Source organism: Hylobates moloch, unplaced genomic scaffold (assembly GCF_009828535.3).
Source record: "Hylobates moloch isolate HMO894 unplaced genomic scaffold, HMol_V3 SCAFFOLD_6, whole genome shotgun sequence".
NCBI classification, from domain to species: Eukaryota; Metazoa; Chordata; class Mammalia; order Primates; family Hylobatidae; genus Hylobates; species Hylobates moloch.
Genome location: NW_026652281.1, coordinates 51503371 through 51530447, shown reverse-complemented (window position 1 = coordinate 51530447; position 27077 = coordinate 51503371). Strand labels below are relative to the sequence as shown.

Here is a 27077-nt window from a genome sequence, read left to right as displayed (position 1 = left end):
AAAGATTAAATGTGATCAACACTGATCTCCATATTTGCAATTAAAATCTTTGTGAAATACCACTTGATTTCCAGGTGAAGTAGTAGTAAACCATATTTTCTTAATGTATGTGTAACTTCTCCATATCCTACTATATATAGGTCAATGAACTGAAAATTTGGGTACCATTCAACTTGGGAAGACAACCAATATAAAACAAAGAAAAAGTTAACCAAGAACATTCTAGTTATTGCTGATAATCTGAAAAAAATTCTGGAATGCTCTGGGGGCAGGAGTTAGTCTAGCAGTATGTATATAGTTTAGAGAAACTCTACAGGATGTAAATTTTGAAAATAAATAGAAACAAATAAATTTAACATTTATTAATTTATTGGACAACTACTGTGCTAAGTGATTTACATAAGATTTCATTTATTCCTCATAAGAGTTGCATATTTTACAACTAGGTAAGGAGGTACTGACAGCTTTATAAATGAGGAGACTGAGGGCCAAGAGAGTTCAAATAACTTACCCTGGGTCACTACAAATAGCAAGATTCTATTTGATTCTAAAATTCTTTTCAGCAGACTAGTCTTACGAAATCCTCCATTCAGTAGTTTATATCTAAGTAGTTTAAATAACTGAGAGGGGAATTTGTTTCTAAACTTAAACACTGGAAATCAATATTGTGCTCTTTTGTTATATGCAGTATCTTAGTACTGCTGAAATTCCGATGGGTGAGGTTTCCCACTTGTCTGAAAAAGAGTATTGTACACTGATTGGGATTAGGAGATAATAGTTTAGTTGACAGTTTCTTTGGACATTTTACATGGGCAGTAGAGAAGGAATAAATTAGTCATTTTGGAATATGGCGAAAATTGTTAATAGTAAAATTAAAATAGCACATAACTGAAAACACCCTTATCCTATAGGAAATAGGACACCCTTATCCTATAGGAAACTTTTGCTTAGATTGAAATATAAGCAGCAGTGCTCATATATTTACAGCAGTTTCAAATTCAAATGAATCCTACTTTAAACTGTGTTCCATCTATTCCACTGAATTTTTATCTGATGGGAAGGTGGAATGTAATGCAGTGGAATGTATCATTATCTGAAACAGGCACGGAGCAGCTTAGAAATTTGCTCAAGGTCACACAGTTTAGCAGAGCTGAGATTCAAACTCAAGTGGCCTGGCTCCAAAGCCATTCTTCTAACCATGACACAACTTTTTTTCTTTTCTTTTCTTTTTTTTTTTTTTTTGCAACAGGGTCTTGGGGTCTTGCTGTGTCACTTGGGCTGGAGTGCAGTGGTGCGATCACGGGTCACTGCAGCCTTGATGTCCAGGCTTAAGTGGTCTTCCCATCTCAGCCTCCTGAGGGCCTGGGACCACAGGCGTGTACTACCACACTTGGCTAATTTGATTCTTTTGTAGAGATGGGGTGTCACTGTGCTGTCCAGGCTGGTCTCTAACTCCTGGGCTCAAGCAGTCCTCCCACCTGAGCCTCCCAAAGTGCTGGGATTATAGGTATGAGCCACTGTGCCCAGTGACCGTCTCTTTAATATTTGCAAAGATTGATACAACACTACCTCTTTAATACTTGCAAAATTAAACTTGCTGTCAGTATACATTTATGAATTTGTTCTTCTTAGGTGGTTTCCAGAATAACGTTTTATTTCACTCCCCATTTTCATGTCGGTTATTTGACAGTCAGCTTGGATAAGAGAACCTTGTTACAGTTCTCATGACACTGGCTTTTTAATTAAGAATATTCTTCAGTGAAAGGTGGGCTGCCAGGCCCATCTCTCAGTCCTCACATATTTGGCTCTGTCTTAAGATATCCTTATATGTTCCTCCCTACTTTGTGTTAGAGACATTTTGAGTCTCTCATTTCTGTGGAGATTGAGGCTTGCAGTTGGTTTTGCAGCACGAGCGCACATAAAAGTTCTCATGTTTTTCTTGCTCTCTGTTCGGTTTACACCTAAGGAATGAATGCACTATGGAAATAGAAAGGCTTCTGGGATGATTGTTCAGCAGAGCTCAGAATTTCTCATTCTTTTTTTTTTTTTTTTTTGAGATGGAGGCTTGCTCTGTCACCCAGCTGGAGTGCAGTGGCACGATCTTGGCTCATTGCAACCTCCGCCTCCTGGATTCAAGTGATTCTCCTGTCTCAGCCTCCTGAGTAGCTGGGACTGCAGGCACATGCCACCATGCCCAGCAAACTTTCTGTATTTTTAGTAGAGACGGAGTTTCACTGTGTTAGCCAGGATGGTCACAATCTCCTGACCTGGTGATCCACCCACCTCAGCCTCCCAAAGTGCTTGGATTACAGGTGTAAGCCACCGTGCCTGGCCAGAATTTCTCATTCTTATACCATAATCATATCATCAATAACTATATATGCTTTAGATAAGCTCATAGTCTTGTCAGGGTTGTTACAAGTATGTGCACTTGCTACCAAGATTCCTCTTAATTTGACTGGAACATGGACCTAAAGCAACCATGCATTTGAATCCAAAGAAAATACCACAATGTAAAATAAAGTTGCAGGTTATTTTCTTTGAGGAAGATAAGATTAATATGAAATGTGTAACTTCTCAAATTAGCACTCAGGCTGGGCATGGTGGCTCACACCTGTAATCCCAGCACTTCGGGGAGGCTGAGGTGGGCGGATCACCTGAGGTCAGGAGTTTGAGACCAGCCTGACCAATATGGTGAAACCCCATCTCTACTAAAAATACAAAAATTAGCTGGGTGTGGTGGTGCACACCTGTAGTCCCAGCTACTCGGGAGGCTGAGACAGGAGAATTGCTTGAACCCAGGTGGCGGAGGTTGCAGTGAGCCAAGATCATGCTACTGCACTCCAGCTAGGTGACAGAGCAATACTCTATCCAAAAAAACAAAAACAAAAAACACAGTGGTCAGCACAGAATTACTCTGTCATTCTGAGGCCAAGCAGAGACACTTTCGAGGCTGTTGGCATTCATAAAATGGTAAAAATCACTGCTGTCTGTTGATGTACCATGTGCCAGGCACCAAATCATGCACTTTATACACATACCCTCATTTAATCCTCACTGCTATCTTATGAAGTAGGTATCATTTTTTATATCCATTAAATGAATTTAAAAACCTCACATTTGGAAGGATTAAGCAGCCTGCCTGTAGTTGTGCAACCAGAATTAGGCCTCAGGTCTATGGGACTCCAGAGCTCATGCTCTTAACCTCTGTGTTTCCCAATTGAACGTCTGTCCTTAAGCACATTATTTAATGCCCTTCACTAAAGTATAGCATATAATATTAGAATTGCAGAACTACAGGATTCTCAAGGCCAGCAGTTTTTACAAATAAAGAAAAGGAGCGCAAGAAAGGTTAAGAGCTCCAAGTCACATGGCTAGTTAAGTACAGTCTTCCTCATGGCTCCTGTAGTGCCTGTTAACAGAAATTGTTTGATTCACAGGCTTATGTAAATCCTCACCTGTCAAACCTTCTCTAGGGGAGGGACAAGAAGCAGAAAGTAGGCTGTATTTTCTGGACCTGACTTCCTTGTTTTGCTTTATGTTAGGCAGCCAGAGATTAGACATAGTTGGAATTATTTCATGCATCAAGAGAAGCAACTGGAATCTCTAGAGACAGGAATACAACTTCAGGAAAGAAATCTGCTTTTCTATTCTTTGATGACTGACCTAGGCTGTGTGGCTTGCTCTTCTCCTTACTTACAAAATTATTATCCCATAAAAAAGCACTGGAAAACTAGAGTTTGGAAAGCAATGAAAATGAAGCAGTTGCCTTGTAGAACTGGAAGCTCAACTTCATGCCTTAAATGTGGATTTTTTTCCTAAGTTCTTGGGGTGGTCCAGTATCAGAGCTCATAATTAGACACTCAGAGAATATGGCCAGATATCCTTCTAGCTTGGATTTAGATCACAGATCAGCTGTGACTATTGTCACGGTTGCTAGGCAACGTTTGTATGTTTATTTTGAGGTCTACCCACATGTTGCATCGAAGGCCAAAGCTCATGTGCTCTGCACTCCTCAGAACAAGTAGAGCTCTTTATTTTTAACTAAACTGTTTCCTTGTAATATATTTTGTGAATGTACAGCCTACTCTGCCAAGCTGTAGTTATCTTCAGTTTCTCCCTACTAGTCCAAATTCTTTAAATTTTTGCATTCAACTTCATCTAACCTGTTGCATTCTGGACTGAATATCTCTGGTACTTTCCTACACCTAAGTCTTGTGCAAGCTGTTTTGCTCACCTAGAATGCCTGCCTGATTCAGCCTCTATCTACACATTTTGTAAAATCAAGATATTTTGTTTTAATATTTGAAATGAGGGCAGTCAACTTGTTACAGCAGAAAGTTCATGGACATTATTGTCATATCTGTGTTCAAATTCAGGCTCTGCCCCTTCTTAACTGTGTAACCTTAGATAAGTTAACTTCTCTAAGCATCAGTTTTCTCATTGATAAAATGCAGATAATGTTTACCTATCAAGATTTATGAAGATATACTGAAATCAGATACATAGAGCACCTGTCACAGTTCCTGGTATTTGGAAGATTTTATAAGTCCCCACCTCCCTGTAGATGACACTACAATAAGCATCCAATAAATCGTCCCTGCCTTGTCTATGAAGCCTTTCCTAACCATCTTCCAAACCAGCACCTCAGAAATAGTCTCCCTCTTCTGACCGCCTGTAGCATTGTATTGTACCTAAGGTCTTATCACAATCAAACTTGTCAAATACTATGTTCTGAGATATAAGCTGGCACTGTAACTAGATCTGCTAGCACAACACCATATTCTGCCCAAAAGAGATGGCTGAACTTCATTCATAGATGATCAATTGTTTATCTTTCATCAGAATCACACTTTCTGTTATCATAAACACTATACCTTGTTAGATGACTCTATTGCAGGTCTCTTTAAAAGAACCATTATTATACTTAATAATTAAAGGGATTGTAAGAATGTATGTCATGGTGTGACAGCTTGGCAAACAACAGACATCTGAATATTCATTTCCTGAAGTGAATAATCCATCATTACAGAAAGAAAAATGGAAGCCTGTATTCAATAGACCTATAAAAGGTGTTTAAAGAATGTCCATGTCTTCCTTAGAAAAGCCCCTCATGAGCAGCCTTGTTTTGTTGCAGGTGTCTTACAGGAAGCAGCTCAGGGTTTTGCGTATATGTGTTTTATTTTTAAGTTGTACAACTCCTGGTTGATGACAATAATAACGTAAATGACCTAAAGTTTAAATTGTGTTATTCTAATCAGTTTTCTGACCTGTGCTGTCAACAGAATTTCTGATGATCAAATAATAAAACTCAGACAATGTTGGTTTTGTGCCATCAAATAATACTCTTGTGTTTATTCATGTACAAATTCATGCATTTATCTCAGATACTTGTTAAGCAACTACTATGTTAAGGCTCCGGGGATGGGGATGGGGGTGGGTGGCAACTCAAACAGGCCCGGCCCCTGCCTTCATGGAGTTCACATTTGGCTGTTTTATAAATGTTGTGAGGAAAGGATTTTTTTCATCCATGATTGCCTTTATTTCAGTATTTGAGATGTGTCATTAAATAAGAATCTGATTATGGCTCAGGACAAATTATTTGTTTTTCTCTTGTACATCTAGCAGAGCTATTTGTAAAAGTTAAAAATTAGTTATTGAATTGTCAGATTTTTTAATTTAGAAAATGTTTTGTATTTGTTTTGTGGTTTGCCTAAATTGCTCTAACATTTGGTATCTAATTTGACTCTCACAGTAACCCTGTAGGGTGCGTGGTATTCCCATGATAAGAAACTAGATGCTCAGCAGGCTTAATTGACCTCCCATGGAGTCCCGGCCACTTAGCGGCCATCCAAATGGAAACTTAAGTCTTCTGATTTATTAAGTGTGTTCTTGATTCCAGCTTAAAAAAAACTTAAGGTATTAAAACTGTATCTTATTCTGTGTTTAAATGAGACTTCGACAGCTAGAAAATGGAAACAAAAATGTGAATCAACCGTGATTTTTGAGCCCCTCTCTGCTACTGTATAGGCACTGTGGGGAGTAGAAATGACCTCTGCCTCTTGATAAATTTATAGCTTCATCGATAAGACATAATGTACACTTAGAAAGGAACTCAGTAACCCACAAACACAGAATGCATGGTTCAGTGTTAAAGTGAGAAATATCAACACAAGAGTTGAGAAGATAAGAAGAGCTAAAGCAAATGCAAATAGTGTATCTTGAGCTAAATCTTCAAGGGCAGGGAAGATGGGACTTGGGCAGGGAAGAGGCTTCTGGGCAGGGGGAATGGCAAGCTGCAAGGCTCAGAAGTGGAAGGGAGTGTGATGGTGATGGTTGTAACAATAACTGCCATTTGCCCAGCACTTATCACTTGCCAAGTAGTTATTGGTTCACATGCATTAACTTATCCTTAAAACGGTTATCAAAACAATTCAACCAGAGAAAAATTGTTACTATTTCAATTTTACATATGAGGAAACTGAGGCAGAGAGGTTAGGCAACTTGCTCAAGGTTGCATGTGCATTAAATGGCAGCTGGATTCCACCATGGTCTTGAGACCAGAATCCACTCTAATCCTTTTAACCTGTGTTATGCTGCCTGATGTGGTGCTCGTGAGATGGTAAGGACACCTTCATGGCTAGAGGGGAGACTTAATATGGGGCCATGATGAGAGAGGTCAAATAATGGAGAATCTAAAAATCAGGCAGAAGGCATTAAACTTTGTCTAGGACTTACTGATATTTCATCAGTGTGGAAATGTGGTAGACATTTATTTTAGAAAGATTAGTCAGCCATAGACGAAGGATTGAGAGACAAATAAGGATAAGGATGGCAACTATTAGATGGAAACTATTAGAGGGGGGTTTCTATCCAGGTATGGATGATAGGTGATTAGACCTGGAGTAGGGTAGCTGTAGAAATGAGAAGGATGTAATGGTGATAAGGACTGGAACTGTTACTGAAAATCAACAGGTGAGTCAAGGCCAGGTGATTTCCTGAGGGCAGCTTCATGGTATTACCCCCATTTTACAGATGAGGAAATACGGAGGCTCCAAGAGGTTAATTTGGGCTAATAAGCATTGGAGCAGGGATTTGAGCCTATATCTATCTTTCTTGGCTTCCCATCTTTAAGGTAAAATAATGCAGTCTGGTCATGTAGCAGAGTTGCTGATAAGATTTGAAGAATTGCTCCCAAAATAAGAGATACTTAAAGTCATGGGGAGAAATCAACATTCAGAGGGAGCATCAATATCAGAGAAAAGGCAGACACTGAATATTAAAGAACACTGGAGGGAGGGAGGAGGGTAAGGATTGAAAAACTACCTATCAGGTACTGTGCTTATCACCTGGGCGATGAAATAATCTGTCCACCAAACCCCCATGACACGCAGTTTACCTGTTTAACAAACTTACACATGCGCCCCTGAACCTAAAAGCTTAAAAAAAAAAAAAAAGAATACAGAGGAGAATGGAGCAAGTGGAAGAGGCTTCCAGAAGAAAACAAGTTAGAGGTATAGGGAGGGAACCTAGGGCTCGTAAGGCCACAGCAGCCAACAAGGAGAGAACAGTCAGTCAATGACTCAAAGTGAAACTGCCGATGGATTGTCAAGTGGAGGAGGAGGGAACATGTACGCAGCCCAATGTTCTCAGTAACCCTCTACAAACAAAGACAGATTCAGGTGTGTGAAAGGCAAGTAGTGTTGCAGGTGGGAGGATATGGGAGTGCTGGCCAGTGATGGGGTGGAGAAGGGAAGGAAGGTCTGGCATGAGGAGAAAGAATTCTGACGCATCCGACACCCCACTCTGCAAGTTCTGAGCCAAGCCAGCTGGGGTCAAGGGGAGAGATCATGGAGAGGCTGAATGGCTGGAGGAGAAGCAGAGAGGATTCCTGTAATCCAGTGGGAGGTGCCTGGCAAGAGGCCAGGAGGATGTGAAGGGACTCTAATGTGTGGTAGACAAGTAAGGAGCTGAGGGAATGATTGTTCATCAGCTACATGTAGTGGCGCAATGGATGAGCCCACATTCTAGGAGCCCCCCTCCTCTGCCCCTGCTTCTATAGAAGCCCTTACCCTCCCATCCTGGCCCACTTGCCAGGTCCTGCTGGGGAGCTCAGAACCCTCCCTACTCCCATCCAGTCTCACAAGACAGTTAAGTGAGCCTCCCACCTCAGCCTCCCAAGTAGCTGGGACTACAGGCGCGTGCCACCACACTTAGCTAATTTTTAAATTTTTTGTAGAGACAAGGTCTCACTATATTGCCCAGGCTGGTCTCCAACTTCTGGGCTCAAGCAGTCCTCCCATCTTGGCCTCCCAAACTGCTGGGATTACAGGTGTGAGCCATTGCACCCATCTGTACATTGCTTTTTAAATAATAATTGTTGAATAGGTGGGTGAGTGGAGAGTGATTTCTATTAAGGAACTTTGCTTCTTGTTACTCTGGTGCCTTAATTCAAGTTTATAAATGATTACTAATATTTGGGATATTAAGATAGGTACATGGGTCATTTGGGAGGGGTAGTATTTTGATAGCAGCACTTTATACTCTGATTTACAGTATTAATTCTTTAGAAGTATTTTGGTGTATATGAGCACTGATGGTTGTGCTTTAAAATTGGCAGCCCATTGATGTTAGCAGGACCAGCCAAGTGGCAGGCACTGCAGTAGAGGGACCCTGGGTTTGAAGTCAGATGGCCAAGCTCCCAGGCCTGGCGTACACAGCTCGGAGGGTCCTCGTGCAGAGAGTGCTCCTTTCCAGCCTGAGCGATCCCTCCTTATCCTCCAGTCACCCCATGACAGGTCACGTTATCAGAACTGCCTGTCTCAGCTATCCCCTGAACTGCTATGGTTCCCTCATCTACATTCTCATGGAACCCTGTGAGTTTCCTTTGTAGCAAATAATTGTTGGAGTGATTATTTCTACTAATGCCGTCTTTGGCTAGACTATTACTTTCATAAGGGCAGGGACATGCCTACTGGTTTTACCTCTGTGTCCCCAGCACCTGACACAGTACCTGGCACAGAGTATATTCTGGATAAACACTTGGGGGAGCCAGTGAACTCTGGTAAAATCTTGGACATGAGATTCCATTTTTCTCATCTGTTTAAAGTCTGTATATTAAAGCTTGTATTAAACCTTATCACTAAGGTGCTTTCTCTTTGAAGATCTATGGATTAACCCTTCACAATTTTTTATTATAAATGTTATCCACATCAATGATATGAAATTCAAACAATGCAAAAGAATATACAATGAAAGTGTATTCAGTTCTTCACCAGAGATTACAAATATTGAAAGTTGCTTGTCTTTACAGAGAGAATAAAAATTGAACAAGCTGTAGCCAGAATCGAATGGATTAATAATGGGGAGGGCATATTCCCTACTTCCAGCTCCCATGAAGCAGCTTTCATATTTCAGTTTTAAAATGGTTAGTGCCTTAGTGAGGGAAGAAAACTTTCATGCAGGAATCTGTGCTGCCAACCGGGGCTAAGGCCCTCAGCTAAATTCCCACTATACCCTGCGCCATTGCTGATTTTCAGCTATTCCGTATAGAGATTTTACTGTTCGTGGGGGCCCTCTGAAAGTTTTCTCCTTTCTGGAATTTGAGGATCACTTCAAGGTGTCGTTTAATAAAGTAACAAGGCAGGCTGGACAATTCAAGGCAATGTGATTTTATGGATGATTTAATACATTTGGATGTGTGGAAAATAAGTTTATGTCTACCTAAAGATTTTCAGCTTCAGAAGCACTTTCACGTAGAATGTTTGGTTTCTGTGTTGGTGTTGCATGGTTGAGGGGAATCATTAAAGGAATGGAATGCAGCTAAGTGGAATTTCTTGAGTTTGAATGGAAATTTGTAATTTGTACAATCAATTTCAGTTATGGAAGGATAGAATTACATAAATACAGGGACGTTAAGCACCATATGTTTTAAAAATATTTTCAAGGAAATACATGGATATTCATATATTTATCCATTAATTTGACAGAGGGAAAATCTATCTTGGTACATCTTCCAGTTTTCAGTACCAAAAAGAATGTGAGAGAGGCCCTTCTATGCCCTGCTACAGTGACTGGGGCTTGTTGTATGTGTGCGTGTGTGTGTATTTTGGTGGAAGGGAGTGTCCAGTTGGTGCCTAAGGGTTCTCAGGAATAGTTATGTTTATATGATTATTTTTGAAAAATAAGTATACTAAAGCTTTGGATTTCTGTCTGTAAATTGTGATAGTTTAACTGCAAGCATCAACGTGTTCTACATTAAGTGAGGTTTGTGGGGAAGGTGATTTTGTTTGTGGGCCATGGACTATAGTGGGTTTCATACAATCACCTTGAGTGGTAGTGTATTGGGGGTGGGGGAAGGTTAAGGGAGAAGCAGGAATGGGCTCTTGCTGCCCTGTGACTCAGTCTCTGAGGTGGCTTTGGGCCAGGCATTAGAGACAGAGTGAGGTCCATCTTATAGGCTTCCCTGGGTGTTGTTGGCAGAGTAGCAGCTGTTTACTGACAGTTGCTTAAGAAGGCAGCTCATGCCAGATGGAATCCCTGGGTTCTAAAACCTAACGGACTTAAATGTTAAGGAGGTTTAAATGAGGCTGGATAGGAGTTTGCAAAGATGATAATTATCTGTTTAATATTAACCAGTGTAATACAAGTTAAGTACTAGAATAGTACTCCAAACCATACAAGTGTCCACACGCACATCCCAGTACTTAGATGACTGGATCACAGGGGCTGATTTCACCACTGCAAGCATCTCGAGGAAGGGTGTTTCTTGAATAGTTACTATTTATCACCTCTTGCCTTCTAAGGAAGAGCCTAGATGAGACAGATAACACAGCAGAATTCCCTCTCCAACCTTGTCTCCACCTTCTCTTTCTTACATCACTGAATGGACAGTTCGCATCCACCCAAGTCTATTTCCAGGAGTTTTGTCCTTCTATCTTATGTATTAGGAATAACACACTGGCAATTTAATGAGCATCTACAATTTGCCAGACATTTTGCCACACAATCTCAAATACAATCCTGCGAATAGATGTTATTGGACTTTATATGTAAATGGACCTGGAAAACTAAAGCTCAGAGTCACAGAGCTTGTAATTGACAGAGCTGGGGCTTGAACAAAATTTTTTGAGTTGCAAAATCCATGTTTTTTCTGAAAATAACAAAAACCGTAATTATAATAATATTTACTGAGCATTCATTATGTGCCAGGGAGTAATTCTAATAATAAACTTACAAGGTAGTTGTTAACTACTAAAGAAAAATTGAGATTGGGAAACTAGAGATTATAAAATTTAAGTATCTTACCCGAGATTGTTTAGTAAATAGCAGACCCAAATTTTGAACCTATTTGATCTGGTTACAAACGTTTTCACTACTGGACACCACCTCCTACTAGATTTTTGTGCTCTAAACTGGGTAAAACCAAGGTAAAGGGCCAAGGGCAGTATGGTTAAGAGGAGCTGAAGGACCATGTAGATTGTAGGTTAAATAGAATCGAACTTTCTATTTCTTTATTTCCTTTCTAGGTGTCAGCTTCCTCTGGTGCGACCAGCAAGTCTTCCAGTATGAATCCCACAGAAACCAAGGTATGAACAATGCTAATTGAGTGAGTGCTGATTTAAGTTGATTGTGCTGCAAAGCAAAACAAATGTAGACCAATTGTTGACGATGAGTTATATATGCTAGGAAGTTTTAATTATGGAAGTAAACATTTTCTTCCTAATTTATGGGGGTCTTTGAAAGCCCAGTTTTCCTTCCAATATTTACCTTACACATCAGCTACATGGTTTTAGGTTATCTAGAAAAGTAGAGTCACCTAGAGTTGTTTTGTTTTGAGACAGGGTCTTGCTCTGTCACCCAGGCTGGAATATAGTGGTGTGATTACACTCACTGCAGCCTCAACCTCCTGGACTCAAGTGACCCTTCCATCTCGGCCTCTTGAGTAGGTGGGGCTACAGAGGCATACCACCGTGCCCAACTAATTGTTTTTTTGTTTGTTTGTTTTTTTATAGAGACAGGGTTTCACTATGTTGCCCAAGTTGGTCTCAAATTCCTGGGCTGAAGCGATCCTTCAACCTGGGCCTCCCAAAGTGCTGGGATTACAGGAATGAGCCACCATGCCCGTGGCCAGTTTTGTTTTTGTTTTTGATCCTAGATTTGATTGAGTTTTTTAATTGAAGATATTCCTCTAAGTACATTTCTCTACATTGAAATGAGAATATAAATTATTAATTCTTGCTAAAATGGTCTTACTATTCTGGCCATTTAAAAATAAATATAAAAATGAAAGATTATACTAAATGAACATAAAAACATACTGGTTATTTCAGATGCTTTCTCAAGTTTTTTTTTTTTTTCTGAAATTTGAGTCTTGTGGGGTACCATTTTATTGACAAACGTTTCTTGAGCTCTATTTGGGATTTATTCTTAAAATTATTTTTTTGAATTTCAGAATTAAAAATAAAAGAATTTCCTCTAGTAGGATTGTCCACTTTGTTCTAAAGAGCTGGCTGCAGCTGCCTTTTAAACCCTCTCCCTAAGTTACTCTAGCTCAAGCTCTGTCTCTTGGGAATATTTCAGGGGAGGGAATTAAAGAGGAAGCATTTTCAAAATTCTCTCAACTAATGTTTGTGTGCCAATATTCTTTAATACCTTTAAGAGCTACCCCAACTCCATTATTATTAAATTGTCCTTGTTTAAAATTACCAACCTACTTTTGTTTTCTGTCTTTCATATTACTGTGCTATCCCTGTAGTTTCCTATCCCAGGTGATGCGGCCCTGTAACTTGGTACTTTCAAAGGATTATATGGCCTCATCTTGAATCATCTTCAAAGAACATTACAAATATCTAGAAATACACTATCCACATCTAAGTTCTTGTAAATGTCATTTAGCATTCATTTAAAATTTTAATCTAAAATTATCAGTTTTTAAATTTAGTATTTAAATTTACATTGATTTCTAAATTGCTTTCAAAATATACATTACATAATCTATAATTAATGTTAGCTGTCTCTATTTAATTATGTCAAGCTTAACCTTAAAAAATTAAAAATCTTTTTTTTTCCTTGAGGCAGGGTCTTGCTCTGTCTTCCAGGCTGGGTGTAGTGCTGGGTGTAGTGGCATGATCACAGCTTGCTGCAACCTTGACCTCCTGGATGCAAGTGATCCTCCCACCTCAGTCTCCTGAGTAGCTGGAACTATAAGGGCACACCACCATGCCTGGCTAATATTTTTGTTTTTCTGTAGAGACAGGGGTCTTGCTGTGTTACTCAGGCTGGTCTCAAACTCCTGGGCTCAAGCAGTCCTCCCATCTCAGCCTCTCAAAGTGCTGGGATTACAGGCGTGAGCCACTGTGTCCAGCCTAAAATTAAAAATCCTAATTTTAAAAAATATTCCAGAAGCATCTACAAAATAAAAGTTCTCATTAAGACCAGGCACAGTGGCTCACACCTATAATCTCAGCATTTTGAGAGGTCAAGGTGGGAGGATCCCTTGAGCCCAGGAGTTTGGGACCAGCCTGGGCAATATAGCAAGATCCCGTGTCTACAAAAAGTTAGCCAGGTGTGGTGGTTTACTCCTGTAGTCTCAGCTACTAGGGAGGCTGAGGCAGGAGGATGGCTTGAGCCCAGGAGATCAAGGCTGCAGCAAGCTGTGATTGCACCACTGCACTCCAGTCCAGGTGACAGAGCAAGACCCTGTCTCAAAAATAAATAAATTAAATAAATAAATAAATAAATAAATAAATAATCTCATTGAATTTAGAGATCATGAAAACCAAAGAAAAGAGATAGGAAGGAGAGCCAGAAATAGGATTTATTCTTTTGGTTCTTTTTCGTCCTGTTGCCTGATTCTAATCCCCTGTGCCTCAGCTCAAGGACCAATGTTTATTTCAAGCATGGCCTGTTACCTAGAACAAATGTCAGCAAACTCTTCACCCTTCTCTAAGCATTAATCATGAGAATTCTTGGCAGTCCTGTGAAACTGGAGGAAAGTAGGAGAGATAAGAGAGGGAGAGACAAAAATAAAATGCATGTAATGAAGTATCCCCAGTGGCTGACTAGGGACCACTTTTGGCCTCAAGTCTCCCTGGAACCTGGTTCCACATCAGCTGTGATATTAGACAGTCTCTTTTTGCTTTGGTTTCCTTATCTGTACAGTTTGGAGGAAGGTGATAATAGTACCTGCCTCACAAGACTGTGTGAGGAAACATAATATATATTGGACAATTCCTGTCCTAAGCAAGTGTCCAGATGGGATTGTCTGTTGGCCAATACTAGGGAGAGAGTGCAGTGCGATGACTAGAACACACGACCTCAGTTCCACCATGGATGTCTTTAGGGAGTTATTTAACTGCTCTAAACTCAACTTCTCATCTGTGAAATGGGTATAATAATACTTGTCTCATAGGATTATTATGAAGATAAAGTGAGTTGACACATGAGAGGTGATTGATACACATTAGTTATTATGGTCATCATTATAATATTCAGCACAATCACTACAAAAATAAATTCAACAATTACTGATTTAAATATGCATTGCATTTTAAGCTGCTTGTGTCTGTGAGCAGACATTCTTAATTGTAGTGTAGAGTTCTCCCATGCAACATCTTGATTGCCAAATTGCAAGCTATTAATAGATTCAAAGCACTATACTACCAGCTGGCTTATTTTCCTTGTTAATCATTTAATAAATTATATTTGCATAAACTGAAAGGATAGTTCCATAAATAGAAACTCATTAATGAGAATGTAGTGTGAAAGGATCCAAAATTGAAAATTTCTTGAAAAACATTTCAATCATAAGCTTTGTTTCCTTCCCAAAATAGTGTGTTAGCATAGTAAGGGGCCATTATTTGAAGAAAGTATGTGTCTTCATTACTGAAGTAGAAGACATGATAAATTAAGAGGATATTTGACTTTAGCCTCTTCAAATTAAAAAAAATAAATAAAAACCACTAGTTTGTGCTGATACTACCAAGCAGATAAAAAGGAAAGAAACAGCAGGAAGCATTGGACCCTAGTTTGTAATCTCTGACTGAAAAGTTCATGAAATGTGTAATCAAGCTTTATTCATGATTTTATATCTTGCCTATATTGAGAATGCATGCATGTACTTACTTTTTTTTTACACAAGTAATGTTTAGTTGGATAAAACTGTAAAATACCATACTAAAGATGCTAAATTACAACCAGTTCTTTAGAAGCATTTCTAGAACTTTAAATTAGATCTCTACATACAGGACTGTGATGTGCCCAATGAAAATCCATGCACTAAATATTTATAATTTTGGGGGGATTATGTTGACAGAATTTCATAAAACTTTCAGTTACGTCTGTGACTATTTGATCATAACTAAACATCGGATACATAGGAAGAAATGGTATTCATTTAGTCTTTACACAGGAAAGGAAAGGAATGAGAAATTAATTTTATTAATGGAAACCTTCACTGAAAAAAACCTTCACTGAAAAAATGTAAACACAAACTGATATATTTTCTTAGGACCTTAGAACATAAGTGCCTACAGCTTCTTGGAGTTATACATACATGCATCGAGTAGATGCAATAGATGAATGGAATGAATCTTGATATAATCATTTTAACTCTTTTTGTACATGTTACTTATTTGACTGACAGATAAAATAAAATTATACCTGGGGCTGTGCTCTTATATTAGGCCATTCCAGTCAGCCAACAGATGGAAGGACCACATCTTCCTAACAAGAAAAAACACAAAAAACAGGTGATGTTGTTCATTGTACTAGGGCGTCTCTGTTTACTAACGGTTACATCACCCGCTCAGCATGTGCTAATAACTGCAATTCACAGTCTTCTGTTAACACTGAGATCCCATCATGGACTTTCTGTAGGCTTAGCTGCCCATCAGCCACATTCTGGCACTAAAAGTAATTTTCACTGCTTTCTGCGCCCTCAATTCTGTCACCATCCCATTGTTTTACACTGTTAGCCAAAACCCGTGATGAATATTTCACTGATAAAAACACCTTGTTAGTGGCATGGAAACACAGTGCCCTTGGCTTTGTGATGAAGGTTTTAATTTTCTGTTGCACATGTATGTGTTACAGTGTAAATAGTAATAAATCTTTACATATTTTGATATACCTAGCAAGGAGATATAAATTGCTCCCTGAATAGTAAGAGCAGAATATTAACTAGTATACCTAATTGTTTATCTAAAGAGTTGCAATTTCAAGCAAAGTGTAACAAACTTAACTGATAATGTTTATAATTACATTAAAAATAATCTCTTTTGAGTTTCCTCAGTTGAAGAAAATCTATGATAGTCTTTGTAAACTATGTCTATCTTTCTTTTCTTTCTTCCTTTTTTAATTTAGGCTGTAAAAACAGAACCTGAGAAGAAGTCACAGTCAACCAAGGTAAACAGTTTAAGTCTGCTAGTGAGTTATTTGGATTCTTTTTAATAATAATGAATAATCAACTGCCTACCTTGGCACAGCTGTGAATGGTAAAGGGGGTTGCTGGCTAATTTAATTAATTTTTGGACCTTTTTGAATGACTGTGTACATGTAGTAATTTAATTAATTTTTGGACCTTTTTGAATGACTGTGTACATGTAGAATATATAAAATATTCATAACATTAAGTCTGTATAGTGCTAAAAAGAATATATAATATTTTATAGATGAAAACTATTTCAGAAGCATTTTGTTCAAATCTAGTTTTTTGTTATATGTATAGTGATTGTTTTAAAAAAGAAAAAAGCAAGAGGAACAAAAGAAAAAAGGCAAAGAGTAGTAGTGAATATCCAATTCCAATTCCAATGAGACATCAGGAATAAGGCATCTGCTGAACTCAGCACCTAGATGGCTTTGGGATGATAATCTTTCCTAAGAGGCTGGCTGGGTTTATCGTGACAGTCTTATCTCAGTTGGTGGAGCTAGTTAACAGTTACACAGGAGGCTAGCTTCTGTTACTTTCCTGACCCATGATTGTCCAGAATGAATGCCATTCTGCCTCTGCATGGAGGTGAACCCCAGGGTGTGTACGGCAGCACAAATGTTTCTCTTCAATAAGGTGCTGCATTTTATTTTGTCAAGCACTTAAAGCAAGTACTAAGACAAGACCACAAGGTTTCCTGTGGAAAAGCACAGATATTTGAGCCCAGGTACTTCAAGCACAGGTGAGGGTGAAAGGTGAGGCTTGTCTGATTTTGTGGAAGGCCTCCTGGTGGCCCCTGGGGTTGGTAGAACATAGGGTACTCCGAGTGAAGAATTCAGCAGCTAAGTGGAAGTTGTCTTCTATTCCACTTTAAATACTTTTATCTACTGAATCTCAAGAAAATTGCGTTTCTGGTGATAAGATCTTCTCTACTAACAAAGAAAAAAAAAACTCTAAATCCTATGAAAGGAGATTTTTTTTTTTTTTTTTTTTTTTTGAGACGGAGTCTCACTCTGTTGCCCAGGCTGTAGTGCAGTGGCGCAATCTCGGCTCACTGCAAGCTCCGCCTCCCGGATTCACGCCATTCTCTTGCCTCAGCCTCCCAGGTAGCTGGGACTACAAGTGCCCGCCACCAAGCCTGGCTCATTTTTTTGTATTTTTAGTAGAGACGGGGTTTCACCGTGTTAGCCAGGATGGTCTTGATCTCCTGACCTCGTGATACACCCGCCTCGGCCTCCCAAAGTGCTGGGATTACAGGTGTGAGCCACTGCGCCTGGCCTAAAATATATTTTCTAGAGTGGGATTAGCTGTCAACAAACTCAGTAGTCACATGGCTCATGTGTTATCTGTGTACATTTGTGAAAAACAACCAGTAATTTAGAGATATACGTGTGTTTGAAAATATTATTCAGATGAAATACTAAATTTTTCATTATTCTGATAATCACCATTCTCAGAGACTGCTGACAGGGTTACTATTGACCTGATAGCACATGTCTGCTTCTGTGATCCTAAAGAGTGGGCCTAAGTGGGCTTTTCCTGAAAAAGGCAGAATGTTTTCGTTGGAATTTTGTTCTTGTTCTTGTTTGAAAGTATTACAAGTTGGATTCCAGTGTAATCAAGTTTAATCTTTTGAAATTGACAGCTGTCTGTGGTTCATGAGAAAAAATCCCAAGAAGGAAAGCCAAAAGAACACACAGAGGTAAATGATTATCATCAGGACTTAATTATAAGGCAACCTCTTTTGGTGGGATATAATTAAAAAAATCTTTCATCAATTCAAAACTAATTCCTGCAATGGATAGTTGGATATTAGTTTTTTCAGCTAAAATGGTGCCATCATGTGGCAATAGCAATGTTTACAATTTATGTGATTCTTGCTGAATTTTGGGGGAAGGAGTTGCACTATTTCAAATTTTGTACCTAAAGTGAAATTGTCACATGTACATCACACTAATTCAAATTTACATAATTTAGAACCACAGACAGCACAACTGTTATGAACAATTTTTATTCTATAGAGAAAAGTATCAGTATTATGTTTAAGACTACCATTTTGTTAATGATGTCTTTATATGTGTGTGGGCACCTGTGTGTATACTTTCAGCCAAAAAGCCTACCCAAGCAGGCAACAGATACAGGAAGTAAGGATGCTCACAATAAAAAAGCAGTTTCCAGATCAGCTGAACAGCAGCCATCAGAGAAATCAACAGAACCAAAGGTAAATGAAGCAGATAGGAAAACCTTAACATCAACTGGGTAATAAGATACGGTTCCCCTGTTCACACTGAGGTGTGTAGTACAATCTGTGGGGCTGTGCTGAATATATTTTGTATTATAGTGATTTGGTATTATTATTTTGTTGGTTTTTCAAATAGACTTGTAGAAACTTGGATGTATGGATGGCTTGAGAAGGGCATCAGATTGGTCTAGGGGATGCACTGTCCATCCTTCTCCCACTGCCCAGCAATAACCAGCTGTGACTGCAGGGCAGCAGGCTCTGCTGTCTCCCAGACAGGCAGCTTTGGATTGAGGCTTCCTCCTGGACCCCCCAACACCTGGGCTGGGGAACATATGTGCCCTGAATTATCTAGTTCTTTAAACGGAAATCCTAAAGCATTTTTAGGGTCGTGTTGTAGAAGAGCTGAACTTACAGAGCCAAAAATTAGAAATTGCTTCCATACTTATGTAGTTAATAGCAGCCACCTTTTAGAAGAATTAACATCTACAAGAAATACTTTTTCACTGAGAGCACTTGGAAGATAATAACGAGGCCTGCTTCACAATATATTTTATATCAGAGATCACAGATTTGTGATCTACCACTTAAATGCCACATGTATATTTTGTTTGGCTTACAATGTTGTTAAAAATTTATTTTTAATTAATTGCCAGCAATCAAAGTCAGGGAATTTCACATAACATCCCAAATTGTAACTCCTCTTGAAAAATTAGACTATCTAGTAACAGTGAGCTCATGTGGCAACAATTGACTAGAGCCATTACACTTGGTATATGTGCTCCAGTTTACCACAGTCCTTACCTAGCCTGATTGACCTATTCATGTTACCTGCATGAACGTTTTAGGCTCTTGAGTCCAGCTTTATGTGGTGCTTAGCACTGCACCATGTACAATAGAAGCGAGCAAGCGTTCCCTTATGGTGTCCATGAGGGTGAACTGGCAGATGTTAGTGACATTTAAAACTCATGATCTTGATAATAGCCATGCAGAGATACTTAGCTCTGTCAACCTTTTATCCTCACTGTCTTAGACTAAACCACAAGACACGATTTCTGCTGGTGGAGAGAGTGTTGCTGGTGTCACTGCAATATCTGACAAGCCGGGTGACAAGGTGAGCACACACAAGCAGATGGAAACGTGGGCCTCTGTGCTTCTCAAGTTTCTTTTATGAGAAACGTATGCTCAAATAACCTATCATTTGGCAAAACTGAACACTGCTTATATGTAAAATTTTGTGAAGAGCATGCATTTAAGGGATAGAGAGTGAACAAGATTCCAAAAGTAATTTGTAAATTTATATATTCAGTAATTGCATGCCATATATAAGGTGTTGATATCAATACCAAGGACATTAAAATGTGAGTTGACTCAGACTCTGCCTTCCAAATTTATAGGTATGAAATAAAGCAAATACAATTTCCATGAGCATTTGAATAGGCTTTTTCAGCTTTCAGTGTTGATGCCAGCTGTCTTGATACTGGTGTATCACAACCATGACATCAACATGAGTGGATATGAGACGTTTTCAAAGGAAATGTTTCGAGTCCTCTCAGGATGAAGGAGATGTGTTGAGCTGGGTGATTGTGGGCATAGCTTCCTTCGATTTTTTGAAGAGCTGCTTCCAATACTTGCCCAGGAGTATAAGATGAGGAGTTATCTAGCTTTTCTACCCATAGCAATATAGAATTAGTAATCAGTTTGAAGAGCATGTAATCCATTTGAAGCCACAAGTAAGCAAGTGAGGGAACAATGAGAAGATGGGAATGAAAAATGTAAAAGTAATATAGATTTATCTATACTTTTGCTTCTGTAAATGGGACAGATATCCTGCTACAGGCTAAATGGTAAAGAAGGTCATAGGGTAAATGATGTTTAGGGTAAAAATATGGCACATCTCCCTGAAACATCATTTTTTCCCTCTGGGATTTTGGGAGAAAAGGCACATTATTTTATCCAAATTAATACAGGTCTCCTATGGAGCAAAGGCAACATTTACAAAAACTTTTAAATGAAAATATCAAACTTAAAATTGTTTTTCCTTGCAATAGATCACTTGTATACTACCTTGAGACTCATAGCCTCACCCCAGGAAGACACAGCACTCTCTCGCGCCAATGAGGAATGCTTACATGAAATGGTTTGAAAATGGATACATTTAAGGCAGAAGATTAGATACGTTAAAATAGATTTTTAAATGGAATCAATGTTTTCAGTTTGAAAATGGATAGATTTAAGGCAGAGGATTAGGCCCGCTAAAATAGATTTTTAAATGTAATCAAAATTTTCAGTTTTGAGCTAGATGTAAATTAACCAGTGTTATAAGTGAAAACTAAACAATAAAATTAGGAGAGGCTTATGTGGAATTCTGCTGTGCATTGCCTTGTGCTGGAACTTGCAGCAAGTCATTTCACTTTACGTTGCCTCTGATTCCTCTCCCATTAAATAGGATTTAATGACTTGCCTTCTTATTTTAGTACATACCATGTTTAAAGTACCATAAGGCGGGTGGATCACCTGAGGTCGGGAGCTCGAGACCAGCCTGACCAACATGGAGAAATCCCGCCTCTACTAAAAATACAAAATTAGCTGGGCTTGGTGGCACAGGCCCGTAATCCCAGCTACTCAAGAGGCTGAGGCAGGAGAATTGCTTGAACCCGGGAGGCAGAGGTTGCGGTGAGCCAAGATCGCACCGTTGCACTCCAGCCTGGGCAACAGGAGTGAAACACTGTCTCAAAAACATAAAAAACTAAATAAAATACCATGGTTGATTCTGCAGGATGCACTAGCTGTAGGCTGGCCTATCTAGGGGGTGGGGAAAAGACAATATACCTGGGGCTGTATTTCAGTCAGATTAAGAAAGGCCCCCACAAGGTGTTATTTGGTGAGTAATGAAGGGATTCTATCTAATTCAGGGAATCCACAAGAGCTTTGAGAGAGTAGATCCAAGTTCAGTTAGGCATGGAAGGATAGCTGGGATTGCAGGCTTGCAAACGCATCAAGGTGTTGAAAAGTGTAAGATGTGTTCTGGGCACAAAGTACATTCCAATGTAGGTGAAGCACAGAGGAAGTGAGTGGTGGGGCTGTAAGACCAGAAAGACAGGTTGAGCACTGCTGTGGAGAATGCTAAGGTGAATTTGTACATGTAGTGATTCAGCTGACAGCGGGTAGCCTTTGAGAACCTGAGAGAACAGATGGGTGATGCAGTTGAATCTGAGCTGCAGAAGGATTAAGGGACTGCAGTAGGTGGATGGGATAGAGATAGGAAGGTGGAAGGTTGGTCAGGGACTGTTTCAGGAGTCCTGATGAGTCATATTTTGGCCTAAATTACAGCTGTGATAGAATAAGAAAGTGGGGAGTTATCCAAGACGAATTGCAGAGCAAAAATCTTCAGGTTTTAGGAAATGATTGACTGAAGTGGGCAAAGACAAAGTAAAATCTAAGATAACCTGGTGCTTCAGAGTCTGATTGCATGAGGTTGGTAGCCACACGGTAAGGGAAAGGAGGCCCCCTAAGGTGCAAGTGCAGAATTGACACCTGAGAATGAGTGCCTTTTTAAATTGTGAGCTGGGCACCTTGCAGTCCAGTCCCTAAGTTCCCTGGGTACCATTGGCAGGAGTACAGATGTCAGAGGAATTGAGGAGGAAAGAGATGTGTCTAATTTTGCACAAGCTGAATTTAAGTGTTTGAAGTGTCCAAAGAAATATGTGTAGCAAGACAATTAAAATACTGTTTTCTAATAGAAAAGAATGAAGTAGGAGGAAAGGGAGAGGAAGAGAAAGAGTGGATGGAATAGAAAGATAGTGGGGAGAGACGGAGGGGGAGAGACATTGAGAAGGAAGAGGAAGGTGGGGGAGAGAACATGAGTGAATATCTGCGTGAGGTAGTGGCTGAATCATGGAAGTGGTTTCAATTATCCAGACTCAGGCTCACACCCTAGTGGCCCCCACAGTGTTTCTAGCATTTCAATCATAATAGTCACTTATTTAGCGCTTACAATTACGTAGCAAGTACTTACATAGTGCTGAGCATGTGCCAAACAATGGTTTTCATACTTCGCATAGATTCACTTATCTAATATCTCCAAGGAGAAGTGACTTGCTAAAGCCTCAAGCAGCCATGTGTGTCTCAACTGTCATGCAAACCTTGGCAGTCAGAGCCTGTGCTCTTCCTGTGCTTTGTTGGCCTGAGTTTGGATACCTTCAAATGGGACATGGTCTCCTTTTATCTTAAACCCAACAACTTCACCCATTTAGTTTCTGCCAGTCTCTGAAAGCATTTGCCCCTGGCCGTAGAGAATGATTTTGGATAAGACCACCAGCCCAGGGCAGAAATGTGCAGAGTGTATACAGTGGGGATCAAAGTAGAAGAGGTGCCACAGGTAATGGAGAACAAAGGGCATAGATGCCACGATAGGATCAGAATGGTGCTGAAAGGTGGCAGCTGGGAGGGAGAGATGCTCCAAGGGTCAAATTTCAGAGATTATATCTGGATAAAAGCATGGAAATTGCAGATTGAAAAGTTGTTTGCAATCTTTGATAGAGCAGTGGAAGCAATGATGAGCGATAAACTCATTTTAAGGAAAGAGGAGGTGATGAGATGCCGAAGTGAGGGATATGGAGGTCTTGATGTGTGGGGGCAAAGACCCAGAGAGCAAAGCCAGAAGTGGCAGCCTACAGAAGGAATTCGGGGATGTTACAAAGACTGGCTGGTGGGCCCTGGAGAAGAACAGCGAAGAAAGAAACAGTCTTGGATTCAAATCTTCATTCTGTCCCTTACTGTGTAACCTGAGGAAAGTGGCCTAATTTGAGCCTTGCTTTGCCCATCACTAAATGAGACTAATATAATTGAAGCCCTTCTGAAAAAGGATATAAAACATACAGCACACTGTCTGCTGTAGAGCACATGTTCAGTATATGATCAATGCTTGTTAATATGGTGAATTTATTTTAAAATTTGTAATAATACTGAGTTTTATTAAGGTATGTGAGAAAGAGTTTTTAATTTCTCAATTCTCACCAGAAAAAAGAAAAGAAATCGTTAACCCCAGCTGTGCCAGTTGAATCTAAACCGGATAAACCATCGGGAAAGGTACGAAGACAGCAATGTCCTTCTACATGAGACAGTTACTCATATACTCTATATTTATCATAATCTGATTTCTTGTGGGCAAATAATATGAGGGAGGTAATTTAAAGGGCCATTTTAATGAATTATTGTTTCAAGCTAATATTGAAAGTGTGGGTTGGAAGTACGGTTTTCATACTCATGTTTGTAATACTTGCTATTATGACCCCCCCCCCCCCTTTTTTTTTTTTTTTTTTGAGACGGAGTCTCGCTCTGTCACCCAGGCTGGAGTGCAGTGGCGCAATCTCGGCTCACTGCAAGCTCCGCCTCCCAGGTTCACGCCATTCTCCTGCCTCAGCCTCTCCGAGTAGCTGGGACTACAGGCGCCCGCCACCACGCCCGGCTAATTTTTTGTATTTTTAGTAGAGACGGGGTTTCACCGTGGTCTCGATCTCCTGACCTCGTGATCCGCCCGCCTCGGCCCCCCAAAGTGCTGGGATTACAAGCGTGAGCCACCGCGCCCGGCCAACCCCCCCCTTTTTTTTAAAAAAAAAAAAGCAACTCTGGTTTCATCCCATGGAGTTTACATTCCAGTTTCTCTCCTGCAAATACACTTTATTTAACCAGAGGTATTACTAAAGAAGTCAGGTACTTCTTTTTTCTGAAATTCCTAAAAGAATCAGTGTAAGCCTAACAGCCTTCAAATTGTATTTCACATATCCATGATCAGTAGAGTCCTAAAATTGTCATGGGAATATGGTAGTTGCAAAAAAAAAAAAAAAAGATAATTTAAATAATTATTTTTCATTTAAATCAAATAATACAAAGTCCTTTCCTAGATTGTTATTTTCTCCTTTCAGTGTAGGTTATTGTTCATAACGAGTCATCCTTAACATAAAAAATAGATAGAAGCGCTCTTATTTATTATTATATTAGTCCGTGTTTACACTGTTATAAAGAACTTCCCTGAGACTGGGTAATTTATAAAGAAAAGAGGTTTAATTGAGTCATAGTTCTGTGTGGCTGGGGAGGCCTCAGGAAACTTACAATCATGCTGGAAGGGGAAGCAGGCACCTTCACAAGGCAGCAGGAGAGAGAGCGTGTGAAGGAGGAACAGTCAAACACTTATAAAACCATCAGATCTCATGAGAACTCACTCACTGTCATGAGAACAGCATGAAAATCACCCCCATGATCCAGTCACCTCCCTTCCTCGACACGTGGGGATTATAGGTCCCTCCCTCAACACATGGGGATTACAATTGGAGATGAGACTTGGGTGGAGACACAAGCCAAACCATATCAATTATACTGATTTAAGCCCATATTGATGGAGTAAACTTGCGAGTTCATTTAAGTTTAATGTCTCAGGTAATTTCTGTTTTGTAAACCTCTTCAGGCAAGCAAGGGAACAACAACAACAAAAAACATGAATGAAATAATACAGAGTGATTTCCCTCATGAAATAGATTCTATTTGGAAGAGGTACCATATAGAGATTTTTAGGGGTTCTTTGTTTGAAACTCTGGAAAAGTATTGATAAGCAATAAATACCGAGCATTTCCCTTATCGCTTAGAGCAAGATGGTTACAATTCCCTGTATTTTGTTTTGTTTTGTTTTGTTTTGTTTTTCCTTTTTTAACTGTCAGTGCATTGGACCGGCAGCTCTAATGAACTTGTACATTTGTTCATGTATGTAATGCCTGTAGACTTGTTGAAACTGTGCTTCTTGCCTGAGTGTGGCTTTTTATCTTTCCAACCTAGAATTTGTACATTGAGACTTAAATAGTAAAGTCTGTTAGAGACCAGATTTTAACTATTTTGGGGAACTATTTGAAAAACTTTTGGTGTTTGGTGGTTTTTCCACACAGAATGGCTTTTTTTGTAGTTAAACTAAAAGTGAAATTTGTATAACAAATAACTTTTTTTTAAATTTTATTATTATACTTCAAGTTTTAGGGTACATGTGTAAAACGTGCAGGTTTGTTACATATGTATACATGTGCCATGTTGGTGTGCTGCACCCATTAACTCGTCATTCAGCATTAGGTATATCTCCTAATGCTATCCCTCCCCCTCCCACCTACCCCACAACAGTCCCCGGTGTGTGATGTTCCCCTTCCTGTGTCCATGTGTTCTCATTGTTCAATTCCCACCTGTGAGTGAGAACATGTGGCGTTTGGTTTTTTGTCCTTATGATAGTTTGCTGAGAATGATGGTTTCCAGTTTCATCCATGCCCCTACAAAGGACATGGACTCATCATTTTTTATGGCTGCATAGTATTCCATGGTGGCTATATGCCACATTTTCTTAATCCAGTCTGTCCTTGTTGGACATTTAGGTTGGTTCCAAGTCTTTGCTATTGTGAATAGTGCTGCTGTAAACATATGTGTGCATGTGTCTTTATAGCAGCATGATTTATAATCCTTTGGGTATATACCCAGTAATGGGATGGCTGGGTCAAATGGTATTTCTAGTTCTAGATCCCTGAGGAATCACCACATTGACTTCCACAATGGTTGAACTAGTTTACAGTCCCACCAACAGTGTAAAAGTGTTCCTATTTCTCCACATCCTCTCCAGCACCTGTTGTTTCCTGACTTTTGAATGATGGCCATTCTAACTGGTGTGAGATGGTATCTCATTGTGGTTTTGATTTGCATTTCTCTGATGGCCAGTGATGATGAGCATTTTTTCATGTGTCTTTTGGCTGCATAAATGTCTTCTTTTGAGAAGTGTCTGTTCATATCCTTCGACCACTTTTTGACGGGGTTGTTTGTTTTTTTTCTTGTAAATTTGTTTGAGTTCATTGTAGATTCTGGATATTAGCCCTTTGTCAGATGAGTAGGTTGCAAAAATTTTCTCCCATTCTGTAGGTTACCTGTTCACTCTGATGGTAGTTTCTTTTGCTGTGAAGAAGCTCTTTAGTTTAATTAGATCCCATTTGTCAATTCTGGCTTTTGTTGCCATTGCTTTTGGTGTTTTAGACATGAAGTCCTTGCCCACACCTATGTCCTGAATGGTATTGCCTAGGTTTTCTTCTAGGGTTTTTATGGTTTTAGGTCTAACATGTAAGTCTTTAATCCATCTTGAATTAATTTTTGTATAAGCTGTAAGGGAGGTATCCAGTTGCAGCTTTCTACATATGGCTAGTCAGTTTTCCCAGCACCATTTAATAAATAGGGAATCCTTTCCCCATTGCTTGTTTTTGTCAGGTTTGTCAAAGATCAGATAGTCGTAGATATGTGGCATTATTTCTGAGGGCTCTGTTCTGTTCCATTGATCTATGTCTCTGTTGTGGTACCAGTACCATGCTGTTTTGGTTACTGTAGCCTTGTAGT

The 27077-nt window shown here is 39.5% G+C and overlaps 1 protein-coding gene across 26 annotated transcripts in view; it reads left to right on the top strand.

Moving 5' to 3' along the window:
* Positions 1-27077, top strand: part of CAST (calpastatin) — an 800936-nt gene that overhangs the window by 732316 nt on the left and 41543 nt on the right. For 12 of the 26 annotated variants that reach the window (XM_058440706.1, XM_058440705.1, XM_032156783.2 and 9 more), the window contains 7 exons: positions 11529-11588; positions 15687-15752; positions 16366-16407; positions 18075-18131; positions 18537-18650; positions 19702-19782; positions 23691-23759. In XM_058440706.1, coding sequence (XP_058296689.1) covers positions 11568-11588; positions 15687-15752; positions 16366-16407; positions 18075-18131; positions 18537-18650; positions 19702-19782; positions 23691-23759 — 450 coding nt within the window. In that variant the 5' untranslated portion in view covers positions 11529-11567. The remainder of the gene's footprint in view (positions 1-11528; positions 11589-15686; positions 15753-16365; positions 16408-18074; positions 18132-18536; positions 18651-19701; positions 19783-23690; positions 23760-27077) is intronic. The other 14 variants (XM_058440702.1, XM_058440700.1, XM_032156781.2 and 11 more) reach the window with 4 other exon arrangements.